At 35.0% G+C, this 20,545-nt stretch overlaps 2 protein-coding genes across 2 annotated transcripts in view; one reads left to right on the forward strand and one right to left on the reverse strand.

Moving 5' to 3' along the window:
- LOC148945166 (pseudouridylate synthase 1 homolog) overlaps positions 1-20,545 on the reverse strand; it is a 380,996-nt gene that overhangs the window by 299,472 nt on the left and 60,979 nt on the right. The gene's annotated exons all lie outside the window — the stretch shown is intronic.
- LOC148945171 (uncharacterized) overlaps positions 1-20,545 on the forward strand; it is an 80,372-nt gene that overhangs the window by 55,613 nt on the left and 4,214 nt on the right. Inside the window, exons 2-4 of the mRNA XM_089098565.1 lie at positions 5,390-5,496; positions 12,563-12,849; positions 16,716-16,810. Of these exons, the coding sequence (XP_088954691.1) occupies positions 5,390-5,496; positions 12,563-12,849; positions 16,716-16,810 (489 nt within the window). The remainder of the gene's footprint in view (positions 1-5,389; positions 5,497-12,562; positions 12,850-16,715; positions 16,811-20,545) is intronic.

Raw genomic sequence — 20,545 nt, forward strand, 5'->3', positions numbered from 1 at the left:
ATACACATACATGTTGCAGTGGGCGCTACAAGAAAAGGGATTAAACAAAAACTAATCCTGGTATTTTTTAGGTTGATGTAAATTTTAAATCTATTTGTGTAAAAATAAATCCAAAGTTTCCTGATAGGAAAATGGAAAAATTCATGACAAAAAAAAGAGAGCAATTTTACTGAAAAAAAGAAAATAAATTTACAAACAATCTGAGGATGGTTGGGAAATGTTCAGATTCTTTCTTTGCTCAAGTTTTTCATCAAATATATTTTTAAAATTTTGTATTAATCGTCAAATGTAAATACTCTGCTAAATATAAAAAAAAAAAAAAAAATGAGTTACACGAAGCTGTAAGATTGTAGCCAAAGTAAGGTATCTAGTAGGCAAAACCAGCAAAGAAAATTTTAATGCCAGTCTTTTTTCATTTTTTTGATAAAAAAAAAACTTGGGCAAAAAGTACTTTAAAATGTAATTAAACAACTCTATGCTAGGATAATGTGACAAGGGTACTAATAACTGACCAAATGAAAAAATTTATATTTAAAAAGAACGAAAAACATAAAAAAGGCACAGGGGATGGTTCCCCCTTTCCCCTGGGTCTGCTATTGTGAAATATTCAGTATAAAAAAAAAGAGTGAAAAAGAAAACCTTCAGTCAAAGCCAATAAACAGTGATCTTAAAATGTAAAAATATGGAGGAATAAAAAAAAAGGGAAGAAAAAAGTTTTAGCTATTGGTTGGGATGTGGATTTAATTTGGAGGATTATGAATAGTGAAACAAGGGGCAGGTAAAAATATGTGTCCGATGCCCTTACAAATTTAAGAAATGGCTTTGGGTATTTATCCGAAAGCGTCTTGGGTATGCAACAGTAATGCATGTGTTTATCACATTCAAGATTGCTGCACGATACCCAAAAACTGCGCTTTGCACCTTGACCGTATATTTCTTTGCAATAAATGCAAATCCACTGGTCATCTTCACCGTTAGTCACTAAGTATATAAGATTAATGAAAAAAAAAAACAGATCATATTCAGCACATCAGAGAACCTTGATTGGGGAATTTCAAGTTCTCATCTACCATAATACCAAATTTTGCATTATTTTTCTTGACTTTTTGAGAAGACAATTTATAAGAGTATGCATTCGTTTTCATTTTTATTCCATAGCCTATTACAATAAACCACTGGTCTTAGAAAACCAAGAGAAGGCTCATCTGAATAGAAAACAAAAGTTCTAGTGTCCTTCTAAGTATGCCTAGCTTAGGGAAAAAGAGTGCATCTCAGTAAAGTGGCGTTTTCTGTCTTTTTTTTGCACCAAACTAAACTTTTGTCCCAAAAAGGGAAAATGTGATACCAATTGAAAATTCTGAGGAAGCCAATAGATTTAAAATGATTGACAAATCATATAATAAGATTTCTTGTTTCCAGTTAAGTATTTACTTAGCGCATAAACTTAGCCCATAACTTATAAACTTAATTAGCTATGAACTTAGACTGATGAATCGAATAGGCTTAGTCCAATCAGCAATTATTCAAGATTAAACACTTGATATTATTTGTTTATTAATATACTAATAAACTTACTGAAAGAATTGCGTGTCATACACGGAACAGTACCGGTTCTTTAAAGTTTTAATGTCACTCTTTAATTAAAAAAAAAAAAAAGGAAATAGATAGATTTATCAGACATCCTAATAACAAGCGTATTTTTGCGAAGGTCGTGAGCAAAGACAATTTAAGGTCAATATAGTAAACAGACTAGGGGCAGAGGGACGCTCAATGGAAGCAAGAGCAAATTTACAATGACAAAAGACTTGAGTTGACGACGAAGCTGGGGGAGTAGGCCGGATGGTGCGCTAACAAGCGTATATAAAGGTACATTTTCCTGGGTAGATGGCCAAAGTTATCAACCAAATGCAGGGGAGGAGACAACGTTAATCAACATTTAAAAAAAATGCTAGGCACATGTGACCTGGTGGTCTGTCCATGGCCCTACCATACCACGTGTCTCTTATCTGAGCAGGGGAAGTAATTCAGGTTTATTTCCACCCAGATCAAATTTTTAATTTTTCATTTGTTTTTTTTTTTGCCTATATTTTAGTCGGGAGGAGGGAGCTGAATTTTATTCTTCCCTGGGTACTACGAAAGCTAGAAAGGCTTTTTAGAAAGGCCCATATAATGCACAAGTACCGAGTAAATTCATAAAGTGTAATGCTGGTAAAAGAATGAGCCCCCCAACACACAATATACCCCCCGCTACCCCACCCCCCAACACACACAAACACCTACTCGGTACTTGTGCATATAATGCACAAGTACCGAGTAAATTCATAAAGTGTAATGCTGGTAAAAGAATGAGCCATACCGTAAAGAACAGATGGTTCAATTAAATAGCGTTGACTTAGTAAAGAGCAATATGTCTGCCATGTTTTCAAGTTTATTTTTTCTTGCGCCAGCATACATGACAGATTAAGAGTTCTAGTGTCGTCTGTTTTAAAATTATGTTTAAAACAAAAGCTACTTCTTTCTGATTGTAGGAACTTTTAAAAGGGAGTGTAATTTGATATTTCAAAGCTATCTTTCGATAGAATTTTTATTTTTGTTGTGTTGTTGCTTTTACAGCAAATAAAAACACACTGCTCAAATACGAACCGTTTTCTGTAAAGCGTGGACCACACTTTAACCTTTAGAAGGTTTAGGGAGCGGTAACTTTGATGTTGTTTGTCTAAAGTTCGATTTGATTACTGATTTTAGTTTTTGATCTTTATAGGTTTCATCTATTAGCTGCATCTCTTATCTGCATGTTTGATGGGATTATTCATTTTAATTCCAGTTCGTTTTGGGTTTTACTTATTTATTTATGGTCGTTCTTTTTTATTTTAATTTAGAATTATTCCATTAACCTAATTATTCTCGTTTTATGTTTTAATTTAGCTTTTTACTTATCTTCGAAAAACCATTTTTTGGGAAAACGTTTTTTAAATTCATCTCGAAGAACATCCTTTCCTCGTAGAGAAGCTATAGAACTTGTTTGAATCAGGAAAGAAGTACAATTCGCTAAGAAGTAATGAAACACAATGAACTTGGTTCATTTTCGGGAGAAAGAGAGAGACCACCAAATAAAGAAATTAAATGGAATTTCACTAATCTGCATTGCTTCGAATATTTTTCACTAATCTGCATCACGTCAAATTTTTTTACAATAATCCTTCTATGCCAGTTTAGCCCTCACCGTAATAAAATAACCAGGCCAAACCAAGCTGGTTTCTGGCCTGGAATGATGTGCGTTGACCAGTTATTTACGCTTAGGGAAATTTTATTCCATCGAGTAAAACATCAGCAGCTCATAATTGGCGTGATTATAGACCTCGTAATGGCATTTGACTCAGTCCTAAAGTGCGGCGATTGGTTGGTTTCGACTGAAGATAATGTTCGTAGCAAGCTAATAAGGCTGAAAGCATATTATGATGCTACGCCTGCCTAACTCCAGGCTAACAGCTAGCTATCTGCAAAGTTTATCAATGAGCATGGTGTAAGAAAGGGTTACACCCTCTGATTCATACCTTTTGACTCTACAAAATGTCCTGAGCCATTCTGAGTTTTAATAACACGTAGGCCGGCCTCGAACTCAACCTCAATGTATTTTTTACAGACCATATTGTACTTCCGCCTCAAAGTGAGACAAAAGCCCAAGAAATAGTCAGCTTACCAAAGTGGCATAGATCACTTAACCGTTGTGACTAAAAATCAGTATTCCTAAGGTTGTAATCCTCAAATTTGGTTTAGCCTGTTTATATCACAAAAAAAAGAAATCGAAGTTCTGAGAAAACTTAAGTACCATCTATGTCTGAATGACGCTACTGGAAACAGCTCGAACGAAGTTCGGAATAGGATCTCACCTGCCTCCAAGAATTCAATCATCCTTGCAACCCCATTGGACCTGCACAATAAAAAAAAAAAACTACGCAAGTATGAGCACATTCAACGCCAATCCCCATGAGATTCTGATAAATAAGACCTCATTGTCAACCTTTCCTCGGATGGAAAAACTGAGCGACAATGCAATACTTAATCCTCTAGCACCAAAGCTGGCCCTCAACCGAAAAGAGGAATCTATCACCTTGGTTGATGAAATAAAACTTACTTGAAATCACAATGCTTTAAACCCAAGACTGCCAAATCTGAACTCAGTAACGTAACAATTATTGAGTCCAGGGACGGATCAATGACGCTTTTCTGAATCAAGTACAAGTAAGTAAGCTATATTAGTTAATTAAAACGTTCCTGCCAGGCGCAGCAAAACAAATGTGTATAAAGCAGCTGTTGGATCTGTTCTCTTCTATGCAGTGGGGACCCGGCAATTGAAGGCGCTTCATCTTCAGGATATGTAGGTCTCTGACCATTGCTGTCTACTTAAAAGTCAGAGGATTCGATATTCAGATAGAATATCAAATATTGATGTACACAACCGTTGCAGTAACATTGAGCTAACCACCATGATGATCAAACCAAGAAAACTGCGCTGGCTCGGCCGTGTCATGAGAAGATCAGATGACCGCATCATCTAGCAAGTGCTTCTAGCTGCTCTTTTGCCAGATTGAAGAATTGGTGGACAACTGCTAAAAATGACCTTGACCCCGTTGGCAGATTTCGAAATTTTGGCGGAAAGTGGCAGAGCTGCTGGCTCAGGTTTGCTGAAAAGCTGGCACAAGATTGCGGCAAATGGGAGTCAACTATAGCCTATAGAGTCTTCTAGATGCCGGGTGAGGCATCCGCATCTGGTCCCGCAGCAAGTACAATTAAGTGCAGTAAAACATATGGAATCAAACTTTTACGGGTGATTCCAGCTGTTTAACTTCGGCTCTTTTTCTTTATTATCAGGAATTAGTATATAATTCTATAGACGTTTTTAGAGTCTTATCGCGCCAGTAAAACTTGTTCCCACTGTTAGCTTAGCCTTTAGAGGTCAGCTTAACAGTCACTTTAATCTCTAAAAAAAATATAATGATATCCTTTTAGATCGTTTTAATCCTCTATGGATTAAATGATAATCATCTTCATTCTCCCAATAAAGAGCATACAATAGGAAAAGAAAATATCTATTAGGTTGGCAAAATAGGATTTTAGCATCGCTAGCAAGTGTTGAAAATGTATCTAGTATTACGGAGGAAATTGTGGTTTCCCACCAGACAACATTCACACCCAAAAACTTTTTGAATCTTTCTTGCATTAGACACGACGAATGAATCACTAAAGCTAATGATAAGCTGTTAGGGGAAGCAACCCCTTTACATTACTGGTCAGATAGGTAGGGGCATCCCGTTTCTTTTTATTCTTAGTGACATTTTATTTCTCAATTTGCATGGCCAGCTACTTTTATCAAATCATTTATCTTTAGGACCCGTATGAGCAAGATCCTGTCACAGGACCAGGAAGTATACGACCAGATCTTAAAGATGAAACATTGCGTTCTGAGGAAAATCTGAGAAAAGTGGTAGATGAGAGGTAGGAGATTTTTTTTTTTTTTTTTTTACTACTAATTTATAGAAGTAATTCTGCAAGAATTCTTCTTTTATGGCTATAAATTTCAAGAGACCTTGGTTAAAAACTTCAATAATATAGAACTATAATTAAACTAAAAAAACATGTACCGTAGATATTTTTATTTAGTGACTTTTTATTTTTTCTATTTAGTAATCATTTTTATTTTGACATATTTTTATTTAGTTTTATATATATATTTCTATGGCTTATTCAATTCAAACTATCAGGTTTCACTGTCCATGGTATTCTAGTAAAAGTTGATAGAGGAAGCCAGTTGATCGATGACAGATATATTGAATAATTAATATTAAAACATTGCAAAAAAATCCATAAAGATTGAACAATAATATATTTTTTCCCAGAGGCACTCCATATAGAAGATGTCGTCGTAGAAACTTCAAAGGGGGCTCATTTGATTGAAAATCGAGAGTACTAGTGTCCTTTTTAAGAGTCAAAAGTCCTTTTTCCCCAAATACATCTGATAAAAATTTAAGGGAGGTATTTTGTTAAAAATGGTTGAAAAATCGTATAACAAAGACACCTTTACGTATGGACATTTCGTTAAATATAGTTGAAAGATTATATAAGAAAAATCCCTGTGTCAAAACACACCCCTCCCCCCCCCAAGGCCGGGGACGGCAGTGTAAAAATTGCTCGGGATACATATATGGTTCTTATGGAAGGTATGCTCGTATTAACTTCAGAGAGGGCTCATTTGAATTGAAATTAAAAGTTGTAGTTCATTTTCTCAGAGTGAAAAAGATCAGAGGGCAACTACGCCCTCCCGTCCTCAACACCTTTGGGCGTATCAGATGGATAAACCCATCCTATAAAAATTTAAGGTGACCATTTTGTTAAAAATAGTTCAACCATCAGATATTAAAACTCCAGGGTCGACACAACCCCCCAGGGCCCAGGGATAGGCGTTGTAAGTTATACTCTGGGGATATATATGGTTCTTATGTAAGGCATACTCGTATAAACTTCAGAGAAAACTCATTTGATTTGTAATAGAAAGTTCTAGTTCACTTTTAAAGAATCAAACGAGACCGAAGCTTAATCTAGTCCCCCCACGCCCTTTATCCCTAAACCCATCTGATAAAAATTTTGAGATAGCAATTTTGTTAAAAATAGTTCAAACACCCGATAATAAAAACTCCGAGGTTGACACAAGCCCATTTTTTCACTTTGATATTTTTACTTTGATATCAGTTTTGATACATTGATGAATATTTGATTTTTCTTTTTAAAGTTGGATTTTGAATTTTTAAAAGCTTGAAATTTTTTGCAATAAAAAACTAACATAAATTAATTATAAAAACTTTCCGAAAAATAAGTTTTTAAAATAAAACTGAAGGCTATTTTAAACTTAAGCTCAGCAGATACAAATACAATTTAAAATTCAAACTCAAAACGACCAGAAATTACTATTAAAGAATAAATGAAACCCAAAATGAGCAGGAATTAAGTAAGCAATCATAGCAAAAACATACAGCAAGCAATAATATGAATATGTATAAACGAATCAATATATCTTAAAGCAAGTAATGCTTATATTGAATATGAAAATCAAGCTTAAAATGAAAAAAAATGTTTTGCTTCATAAGTAAAAAAGAAACTCAAAACGAACATAAATTAAGTAAACAATCAATGCAAAGAAACATACAATAGATCTTAGTGTGAATTAATAAATAAATCTTAAAACGAGTGAAACTTAAATTGAATATGCAAATCAAGCTTGAAACGACAAAAATTACCACAAACAAGAGTTTGGGTATCACCTCCTTCTTTCACTGTAAAAGTCAAAAACCTACTGCGTCATTGGCGCTTTACTGAAAACCAATTTTTGGACAAATGTTTTCTTTGTCATGAAAACAAATGATTCAAATGATTTGTATCTGCTGAGCTTAAGTTTAACATGGCCTTTACTTTTCTTTAAAAAATTTATTTTTCGGAAAGTTTTTTTTAAATTATTCTTGATAAACATGCACTTTTTGACAACCAGCATTCTTCATCATCTAATCGCAATCGTTGGAAGTCTTCCTCATTTTCATCGTACAATTGTCCAAATAAAAGCGTATTCAGTGCACTCCTTATAACCTCCCCAGCCCTGACAATTTCTTCCTAGATGATTCTTCCCCAATGTAAATTGAGTGGCCAAAAGAAAATTGCGACAAATAAAAGGAACAAAAAAATGTATAATTGTACCTCAGCTATTATGAAGGAATAGCAGTGGGTCTTTGTTAAAGGGGGGGGGGGGGAGAAGGGGGGGCCGATGCCTAAAAGAGCACATTTAAATGCCAGAATTGAAATACCAAACCTCCACGCGCTTTCAGATATGCATCGTCTACATAGGATGATGCTTCCCTTCTTATTGAAAAATAATTTTTCTAACATTTATTTGTAAATTTCAATTAACTAAACTAAATTGCTTCAGATTTCATAAAAATTATATTTAATGATGGGTGAATGCACATCAGCTAATATGAATAAGGGGTGGTGGATCATTTTCAAGGCGGGGAAGGCAGATGCCTTAAAGAGTATATTTTAAAGCCAAACATCCTAACGATAATTGAACCTTTAGTTAAGTACCAAATTAATTATATGGAACTGAGAGGGATGTAGAAATTGATCTACGTCTTTATTGTAAAAGTAAACAGAAGCAATAAACTTCTAAATGAGTAGAATTTACATCGTATAGAAGGGGGACTGCCCCCTCGTAGTCGTAAAAGTTTACAGGATGCTCATTCGATCGGATATTGAGAGCTCTAGCGCATTTTAAAAAATTGAAAAGTGATCGGAGAGAAACCATCCACAGTCCTAGTAAAACTATCAATATTTAAATAAACAGGATAGATTTGCTTAAGATTATTTTTCTTTTATTGAGGGTAAAGACCTAAAAGGCAGATAATAAAATGATTACGGATTAAGGTAGAATTAAATGCCTTAATGAGTAGTTCAACGTTAAGTTTATATGTTTATATGAAACTTGTAAATTAAATTTGTCAGAATAGTAGGTTATTAGCTTGACCTCAAAGTAGTATAGGAGGAATCAGGGCCGTATTCAGGATTTTTTTCGGGGGGGGGGAGGGGTGTTACGAAATTATTTTTTCGGAAGGGGTTTTACAAAAAAAGAAACTTCAAAAAACGCATTATAAATTCTTTTTCCTAGATTCTAGATTCTTTTTCGATATATCGTCCTTTTTAACCCATTAAGAAATCCGATCCAAATTGTAAGATTCCTATTTTGTTCAGAATAGTGTAGAATATCAATAAATTGATATGAATCATTGATATGAAATTGATATGAACACTTTCGTATAATCTCAGCACTGGAATAAATTCTGAGCCTGGGTCTTTGCTTATGTTTCGTGTAAGTTGAGGCTATTTAGATAAGTTCCAGATATCTAACATGACAGAAGATGAAAAGAATTGATTGGTTTTTATTCATCAAATAATTCCCATCATCAGCGTTAGAATGATAGGACATTGTTAGCTAAGAAATACCAACTATGAAAAGGTAGACAAGTGAGTTTCTTGGAATGGTATTCTTGCATAACTAGATTGTTTCAATATAAACAATATAAATACCTTCATCATACGTGACATTTGAAAAAAGAAATATATATGTTTTTATTAGGTTCGTCTGCATATAATTATTAAGTTATCTTCGTCTTTTAATTGCAATTGTGACAGTCATATCATGCATAGGAAAAATGCTTTCTTTTCTTTTTCAGCTAGGACTTACAAGACAACCGGTGGGCTCTCTCTGTCCCCATCTTTCAAATTACCCTTCTCCTGATCTGTCTTCTTACTGGTGTTATCATAAATACCATTGTTAGTCGCATCTTCTATTTTTGTCGATTCTCCATTAGATGTTTGAATCTCATTATCAGGTTCAACATTAGGGGAGCCAAATCTGAGTAGGGTTGGGTAGCTCAAAATACAAGAAGGAATTTTCTTCAATTTTGCAATAGCTACATAACCGGATTGACAATGATCTATTGAAACCAAATGCGCATTTTCTTCGTCAATGAATTCGATAATTTTAGCCCTGTAAAATGGACCTCCTTCATCAAAGGCAGCTACAACTAAATCTCTAGTCTTTGGCTTTTCTTTTAATTGCTTAAGATCTTTCTTTAAAACTCCCCTAATAATTGTTTTTCAATTTCAAAACGTTGACGAAAATCCAACTCTTCTTGTACTTCATTAGCCATTGCTCTGAGAGCAATTAAAGACCGATTAAAAACTTCAGCACGATAGCACGATAGGTCAAAATGATTGTAATCAATACTGAACAATGCCGCAACTTGATCGCCAGGTTGTGGATCCATTAACAAATCATGATTACGTTCCAATTCCTTGGTGATTTTAGGAATTTGTGTTTCAAACTGAGGAAGAGTGGTTGCAGTTGAGTGGTGCTGATTCTTTTTCTCCGCCTGAGGTGGTATATTACGTATGCATTTTGGCATTTCTCGTAAATCTTTAATATCTGTTGGATAATAAAGGCCCAAGTCCATCAGGTATACAGTCGCTGAATTTTTACAAAACAGACAAATTAAGCTCGATTATATAGGTAATCAACACAGAACAATACCGCAACGTGATCGCCAGGTTATGGATCCATTAACAAATCAAGATCACCTGCCAATTCCTTGGTGATTTTATGAATTGGTGTTTCAAGCTGAGGAGGAATGGTTGCATCAAAGCTTGGAAGTTGGACAACAGGAGTTGCTATAAAAGAAAATGAAAACAGAATTCATTTTACCAAAAACAACTTGAAAAAGAAAAAGACAAATAGCGGATAGTCACGAGACAAAAAGCCTCTGATACATAATCATGAGGCATTCCTGAACAAGCTGAGTTCCTCAGCAATTCTAAAACCCAAAGCCAATCAAGCTTAATCATTACAACGAACTTACTAAACCATAACTCGCCCCCGGCACCGCTCCCAGGAGGGACAACTGGCAGCGGCTGGGCCAAAAACCGCGCACCGCGCCGCCTGTAAGAGGTCGGCGGTGCGCCGCCGGTGCGATCAATGTTGACCGAAAACATTAATGTTTTCATCCGTCTTTCTCAAATCACAGCTTAAATTTACAGTAAATTTGAGCCTATTCATGAGGTAAAAACTTCACAAGTCGGTGGCTGGAAACTGTTATTATTCTTTATTCATAACTATAAGTATAAATCTGATAAAAAAAAAAATGGCTAAGGCGTTTCAAAACCCTTGCAAAATAGTTGAAGTATCTATTAGCTATTTATTATTAACATTAATAATTATCAAAATTATTAGTTTTTTCATCGAGCATTACTGCATACAAAACTTCAAATACCGTATCACAAAATTCGTCAGTTATCTGGCTAAAAAATTTGAATATAAGTTTGAACTTAGAAGCTTAATTTTTTTCATAATGCCCTTTGCCTATATGTTTTGTCACCTTTAAAATAGTTGAAATGGGCGACTTTGATATTGATTAATTAAAAAAACTTTTTCCGTAAAATAAGTTTTTCAAAGAAAAGTAAAGAACTCCATTAAACAAAAGTGACTAAAAATCAAATCAAATAATCTACCAAGCTCGAAAATACCATAAATCGAGCATCGATAAATAAATGGAACCCAAGACGAACAGAAATTACATTAAATAACCGAGTCAAACTCAAAAAGAGCAGAAATTAACATAAGTTGGGCGCAAAACTCCTGTGCCTTCCCATGGTTTTGACTAAATATCAGCATGATTACTAAATATCAGTATATGTATATTAAACTGGCAATGCATATTCATTTGCATTTTTTCAGTAAAGTGCAAATAACCTATCTTAGTCGGTTCGAGAATGCCGCTCGTTTGGCATCCTCAAAAGAGTTGTAAATGAAATTTTAGTTTCTGATTAATTTCTCGGCTATTACTTGCCGGTATAGGTTTTGATTTATTAGAGGTTTCTAGATTTGAGTTATTAGTGATTTGAGAATAACTTAAACCTCTAGATATGAGGGATGAGAATAATTTCTTGTAACCTACTGCGACCTTTCCCTCTCTCTTTCTCTCACTCTCTCCCTCTCTCTTTTTTGTTTGTTTGTTTCTCATTTTAATTATTTATCTTTTATGAATTACTGATTAAATAGTATGCGTATTTTTGCTCCTTAAAAGGCCATGAAGCTTTCTGAATAACTCAAACCTCTAGGTTTGAGTTATTAGAGGTTTCTACGTTTGAGTTATTAGAGGTTTGAGAATAACTCAAACCTCTAGGTTTGAGGGATGAAAATAATTTCTTGTAAACTACTGAAACCTGTCCCTATCTCTTTCTCTCACTCTCCCTCTCTCTTCTTTCTTTTTTTCATTTTTTTTATTGATATTTTATCAGCTAGTGTTTAAATAGTATATGTGTTTCTGATCCTTAAAGGTCATGAAACTTTTTTAATAACTCAAACCTTTATTGCACAAGAAAGAATAAAACTTTGTTACTGCTTCTTTTTCAGTAATTTTTTTTTTGTCTATAAATTTTTGAGGAGTTTTTAATCTTAGTGGGGAAAAGTGTATGGTCCCTGTATGTTTAAAATAAAGAACTCTTTTTTACCTCTTTGATCTAAAGCTGTCTTTTACTAATAATAATAATAATAATAGTTTATATATAACCCACTTTTACACAAAACAAGCGGAGTAAAGTATACTAAAAAGGAAGAAAAACCAAATACACAGAAACAAAGATAACTTAAACCTCAATCACTGACAAAACCACACGGATAATATTATGGTTTGGGCCTAGGGACACAGAGGCATTTCTTTTTAAATTAGTACTAAGCAATTCAAACGATTGGATAATGTCGGCAGCACAATACTTCTCAATAAAACGTGTATTACTATATAAATTGGGAAGGTACAGTAAAAATTTGCAATATCTAAAATAAGTGATACGGATCTGGCGCAAATCATTCTTATTCAATTAACTTATTCACATTCCACTTAAAAACAAGACCACTAAGTACTGCACTCGTTAAGAAGGCCTATTATTATATTGTATTTCTTTGCAGGGAAATGGATGCAGTTAAAGAATTTTTAAAAAATAATAATCAAAAATTGAAAGAACACGAGCGCATATATAATTTACAGGCGGAGGAAAGACGAAAAAGGGCGCAATTAAAGGCGCTAGGTCAGAGTGCACCCACTTCCTCTACTCCTCGATCTCCAAAAGCCATCGATATTGGACAAGCCACTACTAGTCGTGAAGCAGGTATTCACATGACACAGCCCTGGTTTCACAGTGGGATGTCTAGGGAAGAAGCGAACGATCTATTAACTACATCAGGTCTCGTCGACGTTTAAGTAAAGAACTCATTTCTTAACCTTGACAGTTTTTATGTCTTAACGAATTTTCAGTTATTATGTAATTATTATGCATCCTTCTTTGAAGATAAGCGAGCAACTTAATTATTCGCTTAATTTAAATCGAAATCGGTAATTTTGAGGATTAACCTTGATGGATCCCATGAATTGAGAAAAGGGAATAAATTATCAAATAGGATGATATTGGGTAATAGGCTTTCTTCTTGGGTAATTTAAGATACTGCGGCACAAGACAACTACTTTGGCATCTTTTTTATGGTATGTTTATTCTGGAAATTCTGGAAGGGGGTCGTGAAACGGAAGAAAAGTTCTGCAGAAGGCTGCAAAATTCCTCTTTTTTTCAGGACATTTTTTAGCCAATTAAGTAAAATATAACCTTGTCGTGTTGCCTTAATAAAGAGCTATTCGTCTCCTGAGTATGTTTCTTTTTTTGTCTTTCAACAGAATAAATGCATTGGAAAATTTTGTATATTGAAAACTTTTATCATTTTGTACACTAATGAAAATATCTGCATGTCGAATCCTCATGTCTTATTGTCATGAACTAATTTTCCGTCCCAAGATAAGGGTTTTTAAAACAAGATATGGACGTATTCAAATGAAAAATAGAGGCACCACAGAGCGATTTCTTATGTAATAAAAAAGGCAATATCTTTTTTACAAATACATATTACAACGATTTAACCCTTCCTGAGCATTATTGGCTTTATAGGTTGTAATCTGGCCAAAAATAAATTTTGTCGTGTCAACAGAGGTCGTTTTCGAAAAAAAAAACTAAAAACTAAGTTTTTGAATAAATCAGGTGAGATAAATAAAATCCGATTCCAACGTTTAATTTAGATAACTAAGCTGTTTCAAACTATATGCCATTCATATTTTTATTTATTTGTATGATCTTATAATAGGACTCTTTAGAAAATAGAGTGGGTGTGACAGTTTATTTTTTATTTACCAATATGTATTTTTTGGAAAAATACTTCATGCATATATTTGGCCATGGTTAGGAATATAAACATGGAATTTATCACTCATAAATACCAATTCCTGAGAAAGATATTGAGAATTCTTTAAGATAGGAAAATAGCATTAGATCAAAACGGATGATTCGATGATTCTATTCTGCCACTTTTCAATTCGTGCATCAGACCTGTCATGGAATATGCATGTCCTCTCTTCGCTGGTGCTCCAATAAGCCTCATCGCTCCACTCCAACATATTCAAAATAGAGCAGCAACCTCTGGCAACACGAAAGCTAAAACCCCACAGCTGATCCAGGAACGTTTCAATGTGGTTTCCATGTCGGTTTTCTATAAGTACTTGTATAACCCTCCATCGGAGGAGCTATCGAAGCTCGTTCCTGATAAAGCAAAGCCCTTGCGATCAACTCGCCGAAGTAGAGCTCGTCAGGAATACCATGAGCAGGGTACTCCCCGCCAAGAATATCTGAAAACGAGTTTCGCCCGGCGATCGGTTGCCACATGGAATAGATTGCCGACAGAGGTAATCACGAAAAATCCTTCCCTTGACACGTTCAAAAGAAGTTATAACAAGTACCTCAGTGCTAGAAAATGAGGTAACTACCAGGACTAGCGGCAAATCATCATTTGTGATGGAGCCGTGAAGCCTGTAATAATTAAAAAAAAAAAGAGATACGCCCTAATGTTGGAGGTTTTTTATTACTATTATTATTATTATTATAAATACACCGAGTTGGACACTTAAACGAATTGCAATAAATTGGTATGTTACATAAAGTTACTGGAAATGTGATATGGTTTTCCTTTTTTTATCACTTTTGCCATACCAGATATTATATCCCGGAGTGTTCTTCTAAATGCGGCCTTAGTTCGTACTATTTTTCACCAAAGCATTGAAAATTAAAAACTTAAATAACATGGCATTCACAATAATAACGACAGTACAGAAATGAAAACGTTTTAAATCTTCAGATTGAAAATTTTGTTAATGAGCACGGTTTTATAATTTTTTTGCTCCTCTAATTACGCCAATTAATAGAAAGTAATTTCTAATTTTTTGAATTTGATAAAACTTCGAAAGATTCCAGATTATGTCCTAAAAAACAAAAAAAAAGTATTTCAATAGAATACATTTTCTTGGCTTTTGAGCTTAATAAAATCACAGTGACTATCACGACTCCTAATTAGAATTTGAGGACCCAGAAGAAACGATTATTTTTTGGAACATTATGGTAGTTTAGTTTTAGTTCGGCAAAAGACCAGTAAGACAACAAAGAAAGACCAGATTGCTTATGTTAATGTAAGAGAAACAGATTATGTAGGACGAAAGGATGTTCGCCCTTGATACCATTAAATAAAAAAAAAACAAGTTTTTTCAACCGAAAGTAAGGAGCAACATTAAAACTTAAAATGAACAGAAATTACTACGTATATAAAGGCCGTTGCCTCCTCCTCAACACCTCGCTCTTTACGCTAAAGTCTTTTAGTACTTTTAAAAAGCGTCTTATTGTTCTAATTACACGGACCTTGTGTTTCAGGAGTCATTCTTAAAGGATTGGGAGAAAATACAAACTTTAGCGTAAAGGGCGAGATGTTGAGGAGGGGGCAGCCGCCTTTATGTATGTAATATTTTTTGTTCGTTTTAAGTTTTAATGTTGCTCCTTACTTTCAGATGAAAAAACTTGTTTTTTTAAATTTAATTTCTGATGGTTTTTAAATAATGCCATTAAATCTGGCCCTACCTCCACGGAAAAAACCTCCTCCCCACAGAAGTATCCTCTAGACATTTCAATCCTGGTTTAAATTTACCCCGTATAGTTACTCTTAACCACTCTACGTGTAAAAGTGAGACAGAAAAGAGAAAGCAAGACATAAAAATAATTTTGTACAAGAATTCTGGCAAATTCCCTCAGTGCATAATTTCCCCTGGCAAGTTCACTCCCTGGAAACTTCTCTCCCCATAGAAACTTCCCCCGTGGAAAAACCCCCAGAAGAAAATCCCCCCCTACACACCCACAGATCTATGCATAAATCCCAAAAATAAATATTATGCGCAAACAATTGGCAAATTTTGTAATTTAAAGACCTTTCTCCTGGGGCTGTAGGGGGGGGGTCATGTAATACCCAAAGACATGGTTATTGGGCCTTTCAACAATGATGAACAAAATGGCTATCTCAAAATTTAAATCGGACGATTTTGGGAAAAAAGAGGTGGGGAAGGGGCCTAGTTGCCCTCCAATGTTTTGGTCACTTAAAAATGGCGGTAGAATTTCTAGTTTCCGTTTGAATGAGCCCTCTCCCAATATTCTAGGACCACTGGGTTGATACGATCACCCCTGGGAAAAAAAGGAAAAAAAAACAACAAATAAACACGCATCCATGATCTTTCTTTTGGCAAAAAAATAGAAAATTCCACATTTTTGCCAATAGGAGCTTTAAACCTATACAGTAGGGTTTTCTGATACGCTGAATCTGATGGTAGGATTTTCACTAAGATCACTTGACTTTAAGGGGGTGTTTCTTTCTTTTTTCCAAAATCAGGAAAAATTTTTCAGGCTCATAAACTTTGATGTTCAAGACTAAACTTAATGAAATTTATCTATTTGAAATCAGCATAAAAAAGGCAATTCTTTTGATATATCTATTGGTATCAAAATTCTTTAGAGCTTAGGTTACTGTTGAGTCGGGTCGCTCCTTACTTACAGTTCGTTACCACGAAGTGTTTGAAAAGATTTTTTTTCTATCTTAATAATAGGCACCAATGAAGACGGGTATAACATATTGTATACCTTATATGTATTGAAGTTTCTAGTTGTTTTTCGTTTTTTCTTCTGTTTTATTTAAATTTTGTATTATTTTCTTAGGACTTTCGTTGTCAGTGAAAGTCGGAGCAAAGCTGGAATTTACGTCCTATGCTATCTATATCGTGGCAGAGTTCATCATGCCCAAGTAACTCAGGTAAGAAAAAGTTTCAGCCTCAAAATACAAAAAGAAACATATGGATTTCAAAATTTCATAACAGAAAATTGATTAAAAGAAAAATATAGTGTTTCAGTTTTATATTGCTAGGCAATATGTATGTCGCATTAATATATGCAAGTATCTCAAATTACGTAAATTAGCTTTATAAGGTGAGTGTTACTTAATCTTTTGGGCTATTTGTTCAATATAAGTATATAAGTTGGCCAGGGTGGGAGGCTGAGACGATATTTAGCATACCGGTAATAAATTCGTATCCAGAGTTGCTTTAGTTCCATTGCCGAGAAGCTACGCCAAAAAGTTGCAAGGTACGAAAAATTTTGAAGTGCATGTGAAATATACAATTTAGCTATTAGCCGATGATTAAAACGAAGTTTATTAGATACTAAGCTACCATAGGCGCTGGAAATGACGGATGAGGAGCTCTCTAGTTGCTTTAAGAGAATCACCGATTCAAGGGAGGTCAAGATATTTCATTTCTGGTTTAGGAGCAACAGGTACTTCATCAAGATCAAATTTATATAATTTGGGAACTGGGTTCCAGTTGAATAGCACCACTTCTGACTTTTCAATGTTAGACTTAAGAATTATCATGAAATATTCTCGATTCAGAATGGAAGATCTTTTCTCAAATGCCAGTACCGTTTGGCTGGGGTTGAAGTCATTGTCCGCGTAAACAATAAGAGATACAAATATACCTTCTAAAATACAAGGGGTAGCCGCTTGGTATTGTACGTCCGGAATACAGTTATTAAGCGTGACTGGGGATGTAAGGGCGCACCTTGCTTTACTCCGCGGCTATCAGGCATGACTATCTCTGTAATCATTATGTCAAGCAAATTAACTACGACAATTAAACGAGTATACATATCATACAAAATACGAATAATACAAGTACTGACCCAGCGCTTGTACAGTTCAGTGAGGATATGGGCGTGAATTAACGAATTATCGAACCTGACATCATGGCTCCCTAGAAAAAATGACTCCCGATTTTTCAACATCAATCAAAACTGACGACAGAGCTGTCAGTGCATGAACGCACCCTATTCCTTTCTGGAACCAAAATTGATGTTGTGGCATATAACATTTATCAATCAATTCAGGCATTATCAACTTCCCAAAAATTTTACAAAAGTTGGAGCTACCGCTATTAGCCCGTATGATGAACATTCATTTAAGGGTTTTTTAGTTTTAAGAACAGGAATAAGACTGCCAGTTGAAAACTAAGGAGGAACGATTCCTTTTGTGAATACCATTTGGAAAAGTAGAGCAATGCGAGAAAGAAGTGAAGGGGTTCCACATAGGAGGTGTTTAGCGCAAACGTGATTTATACCTCTCGAGAGAGACTTCTTGATTTTACGGATTATATTCCGTCTGAAATATATGCAGTAAGCGGAACTACCTATTATGTTTAACTACCTATTCTTACTAGTGTAACTCGGGACTAGTAACCTTTCTATGTGAAATACGTATTCGAGCGTTAAATTTGAAGCTTCTTCCTTGTTTAAATGCCAAAATGATTAATTAAAGCTCTCGCCTTTACATTTATAGAAATAAATAATTTTATTTTAGCTTCTTCTTGCTGTTATTAAAATTTAGTTTCGGTTGTTAAAGTTGAGTTTTCTTTAAGCGGCAGTAAACACTCAAACTGCTTTAAATTGAAATTTTGTTCTTCTGTTTTTGGTTGTAGGTTGTGGCGTTTGGGTATCTTGTTTTCTAGATTTATTCGACCGTTAAAATATTTTATGGGGAATTGTAGTTAAATGACCTACAGGAAAATGAAAGCGATAATTGAAGGTGAAACGACTTTTCTAAAATATTTGCGGGGGCGGATGCTACATAATATTTTATTCGCTGAATGTTACTTGACCAGCACTAATTAATTTATCCGTGTAATATTATTCCGCGGTATACACATTATAGTTATTGAAGGTTTCAGACTGTTACGCGACTTAGAGTCTTATCCTCTGTGATTTAGTATCATGTCTGAGCGACACTATAGTGGTATCTGTTAATTAAAAGCTAAGATTTTCGATGATCCTAGTGGTGTCAATTGACGGAAATGTAGAGGGTGGAGAAAACCATACTTTTTAAAACACTACGGAGGGGGGGCAATTTTTTCGCTAAAAATACCCAAAAAAAACTATTTTCAGTGAAGATATAAAAAAAGCCATTTCCAATGAAAATACCAAAAAAGTAGGTATTTTTCAAAATCTAGAGGGAGCAAAAAATTGTGGAGGGGGCAAATGCCCCCTCCACGATCCCCAATTGACGCCATTATATGATTCATCTTCATCGTCGATTTTAAAGTCACGCTTGCGTTACAGAAATGGACGATATAAATAGCGAGAGCTCCGTTTGAGAAGCGGTAGATGAACTTTAGCTCGTTCTCAAATATTATCTGCTAATGCTATTCATTAGTACATTTTTTTGGATTCAGCATAGCATTGGGAAAACCACTGATACGAGCTTTCATTTCTCCAAGTTTCAAATAATACGCCTTCAATCTTTGCTCTAATTAGACTTATTTATTTAGACTTAAATTTAGTTCCTTCCATGCCGGCTGGTGCATAAGGCAACAAAGGTGCCTCTCAATGATCACCTCTAAAGAGCTTTCGACCGCAGGTCCACAAAATATGTTCCCGCCTGTGTAGCATTGGTCAAGCGTCGCTTTCTGCCGTCAACGTATTATATTACCAGGGGGGGCAATATACGTCGCTGGGGAGCCTGGCATCGCCTGTACGAACCATGTGAACTTGAAGTTGGAGCAGGCCTCACCTGGCTTCACCTGGCATCTGGAATTCAGATGTTACGTGCCGTGTTGCTTTAATACCTCTCTCTACCGCTCTGAATTTCCTGAACCAACGATGGTTCCTTTGTTGTTTTTTTGTTTTTTTCATATACGAAAGCGTTCATAATTCTGCATGACCAGTGTATTCCCAGGACGTATTGGAGGTAGTTATTTTCAAAACCTTGTATACGTTTCTCAAGCTGTTGTAAGTGCCCAAGCCTCGCATCCATACATTTGTGCAAATTAGACATAACTATTTTGGAGCTTGAGCTTCAGATGGTATGCAGGGCTTTCTTCAGACTATAAATAACTTGGTAAAACTATTACCTGCATAAGAAATAGGTATGGTAAATTTGTGCTCCAGACTTCCTTCAGAATTTGTGATGCTTCCAAGATACTTAAATTCTGCAACTTCCTTTAACTCATTGGAACCAATAGTCAATGGCCAGTCTGTATTTGCATTGACGTTGTTGCGCATGACTTTAGTACTGATTGACAATCCAACTTGTGCAGCTGTGTTTAAGAGTTCTGAGCTGTTCGGCTGTATGTCTTCTCGAAGACGATAAAGGAGCGCAATGTCATCAGCAAAATCACCATCAAAGACAGTGTGGCTCTTATTCAACTGAATCCCTCCACAAAATGACTTACCGGAAGCGTGTAATTCGATAAGAATCGTGAACAGAACAGGAGAGAGGATACAGCCTTGTCACCGGAAAGGACCTGGAATCATTCTGTCAGGTCTCCATCGTCATTAAATAATCTTGTCCAGGAGACAAAAGTGTCGTAATGTTCTCGAAAGTAATTCTCTATGGACATAATCAAAAGTCTTTAGAAGTAAATAAACACATACTATTCTATCTGTCTGCCATTCCTTTAATTCTTCAACCGGTATTTTTAAACTCAATATTAGATTAGCAAAC

The sequence above is a fragment of the Artemia sp. Qi Xiang Cuo genome, chromosome 13 (genome assembly GCF_049724085.1).
Source record: "Artemia sp. Qi Xiang Cuo chromosome 13, ASM4972408v1, whole genome shotgun sequence".
In the NCBI taxonomy this organism is placed as follows: Eukaryota; Metazoa; Arthropoda; class Branchiopoda; order Anostraca; family Artemiidae; genus Artemia; species Artemia sp. Qi Xiang Cuo.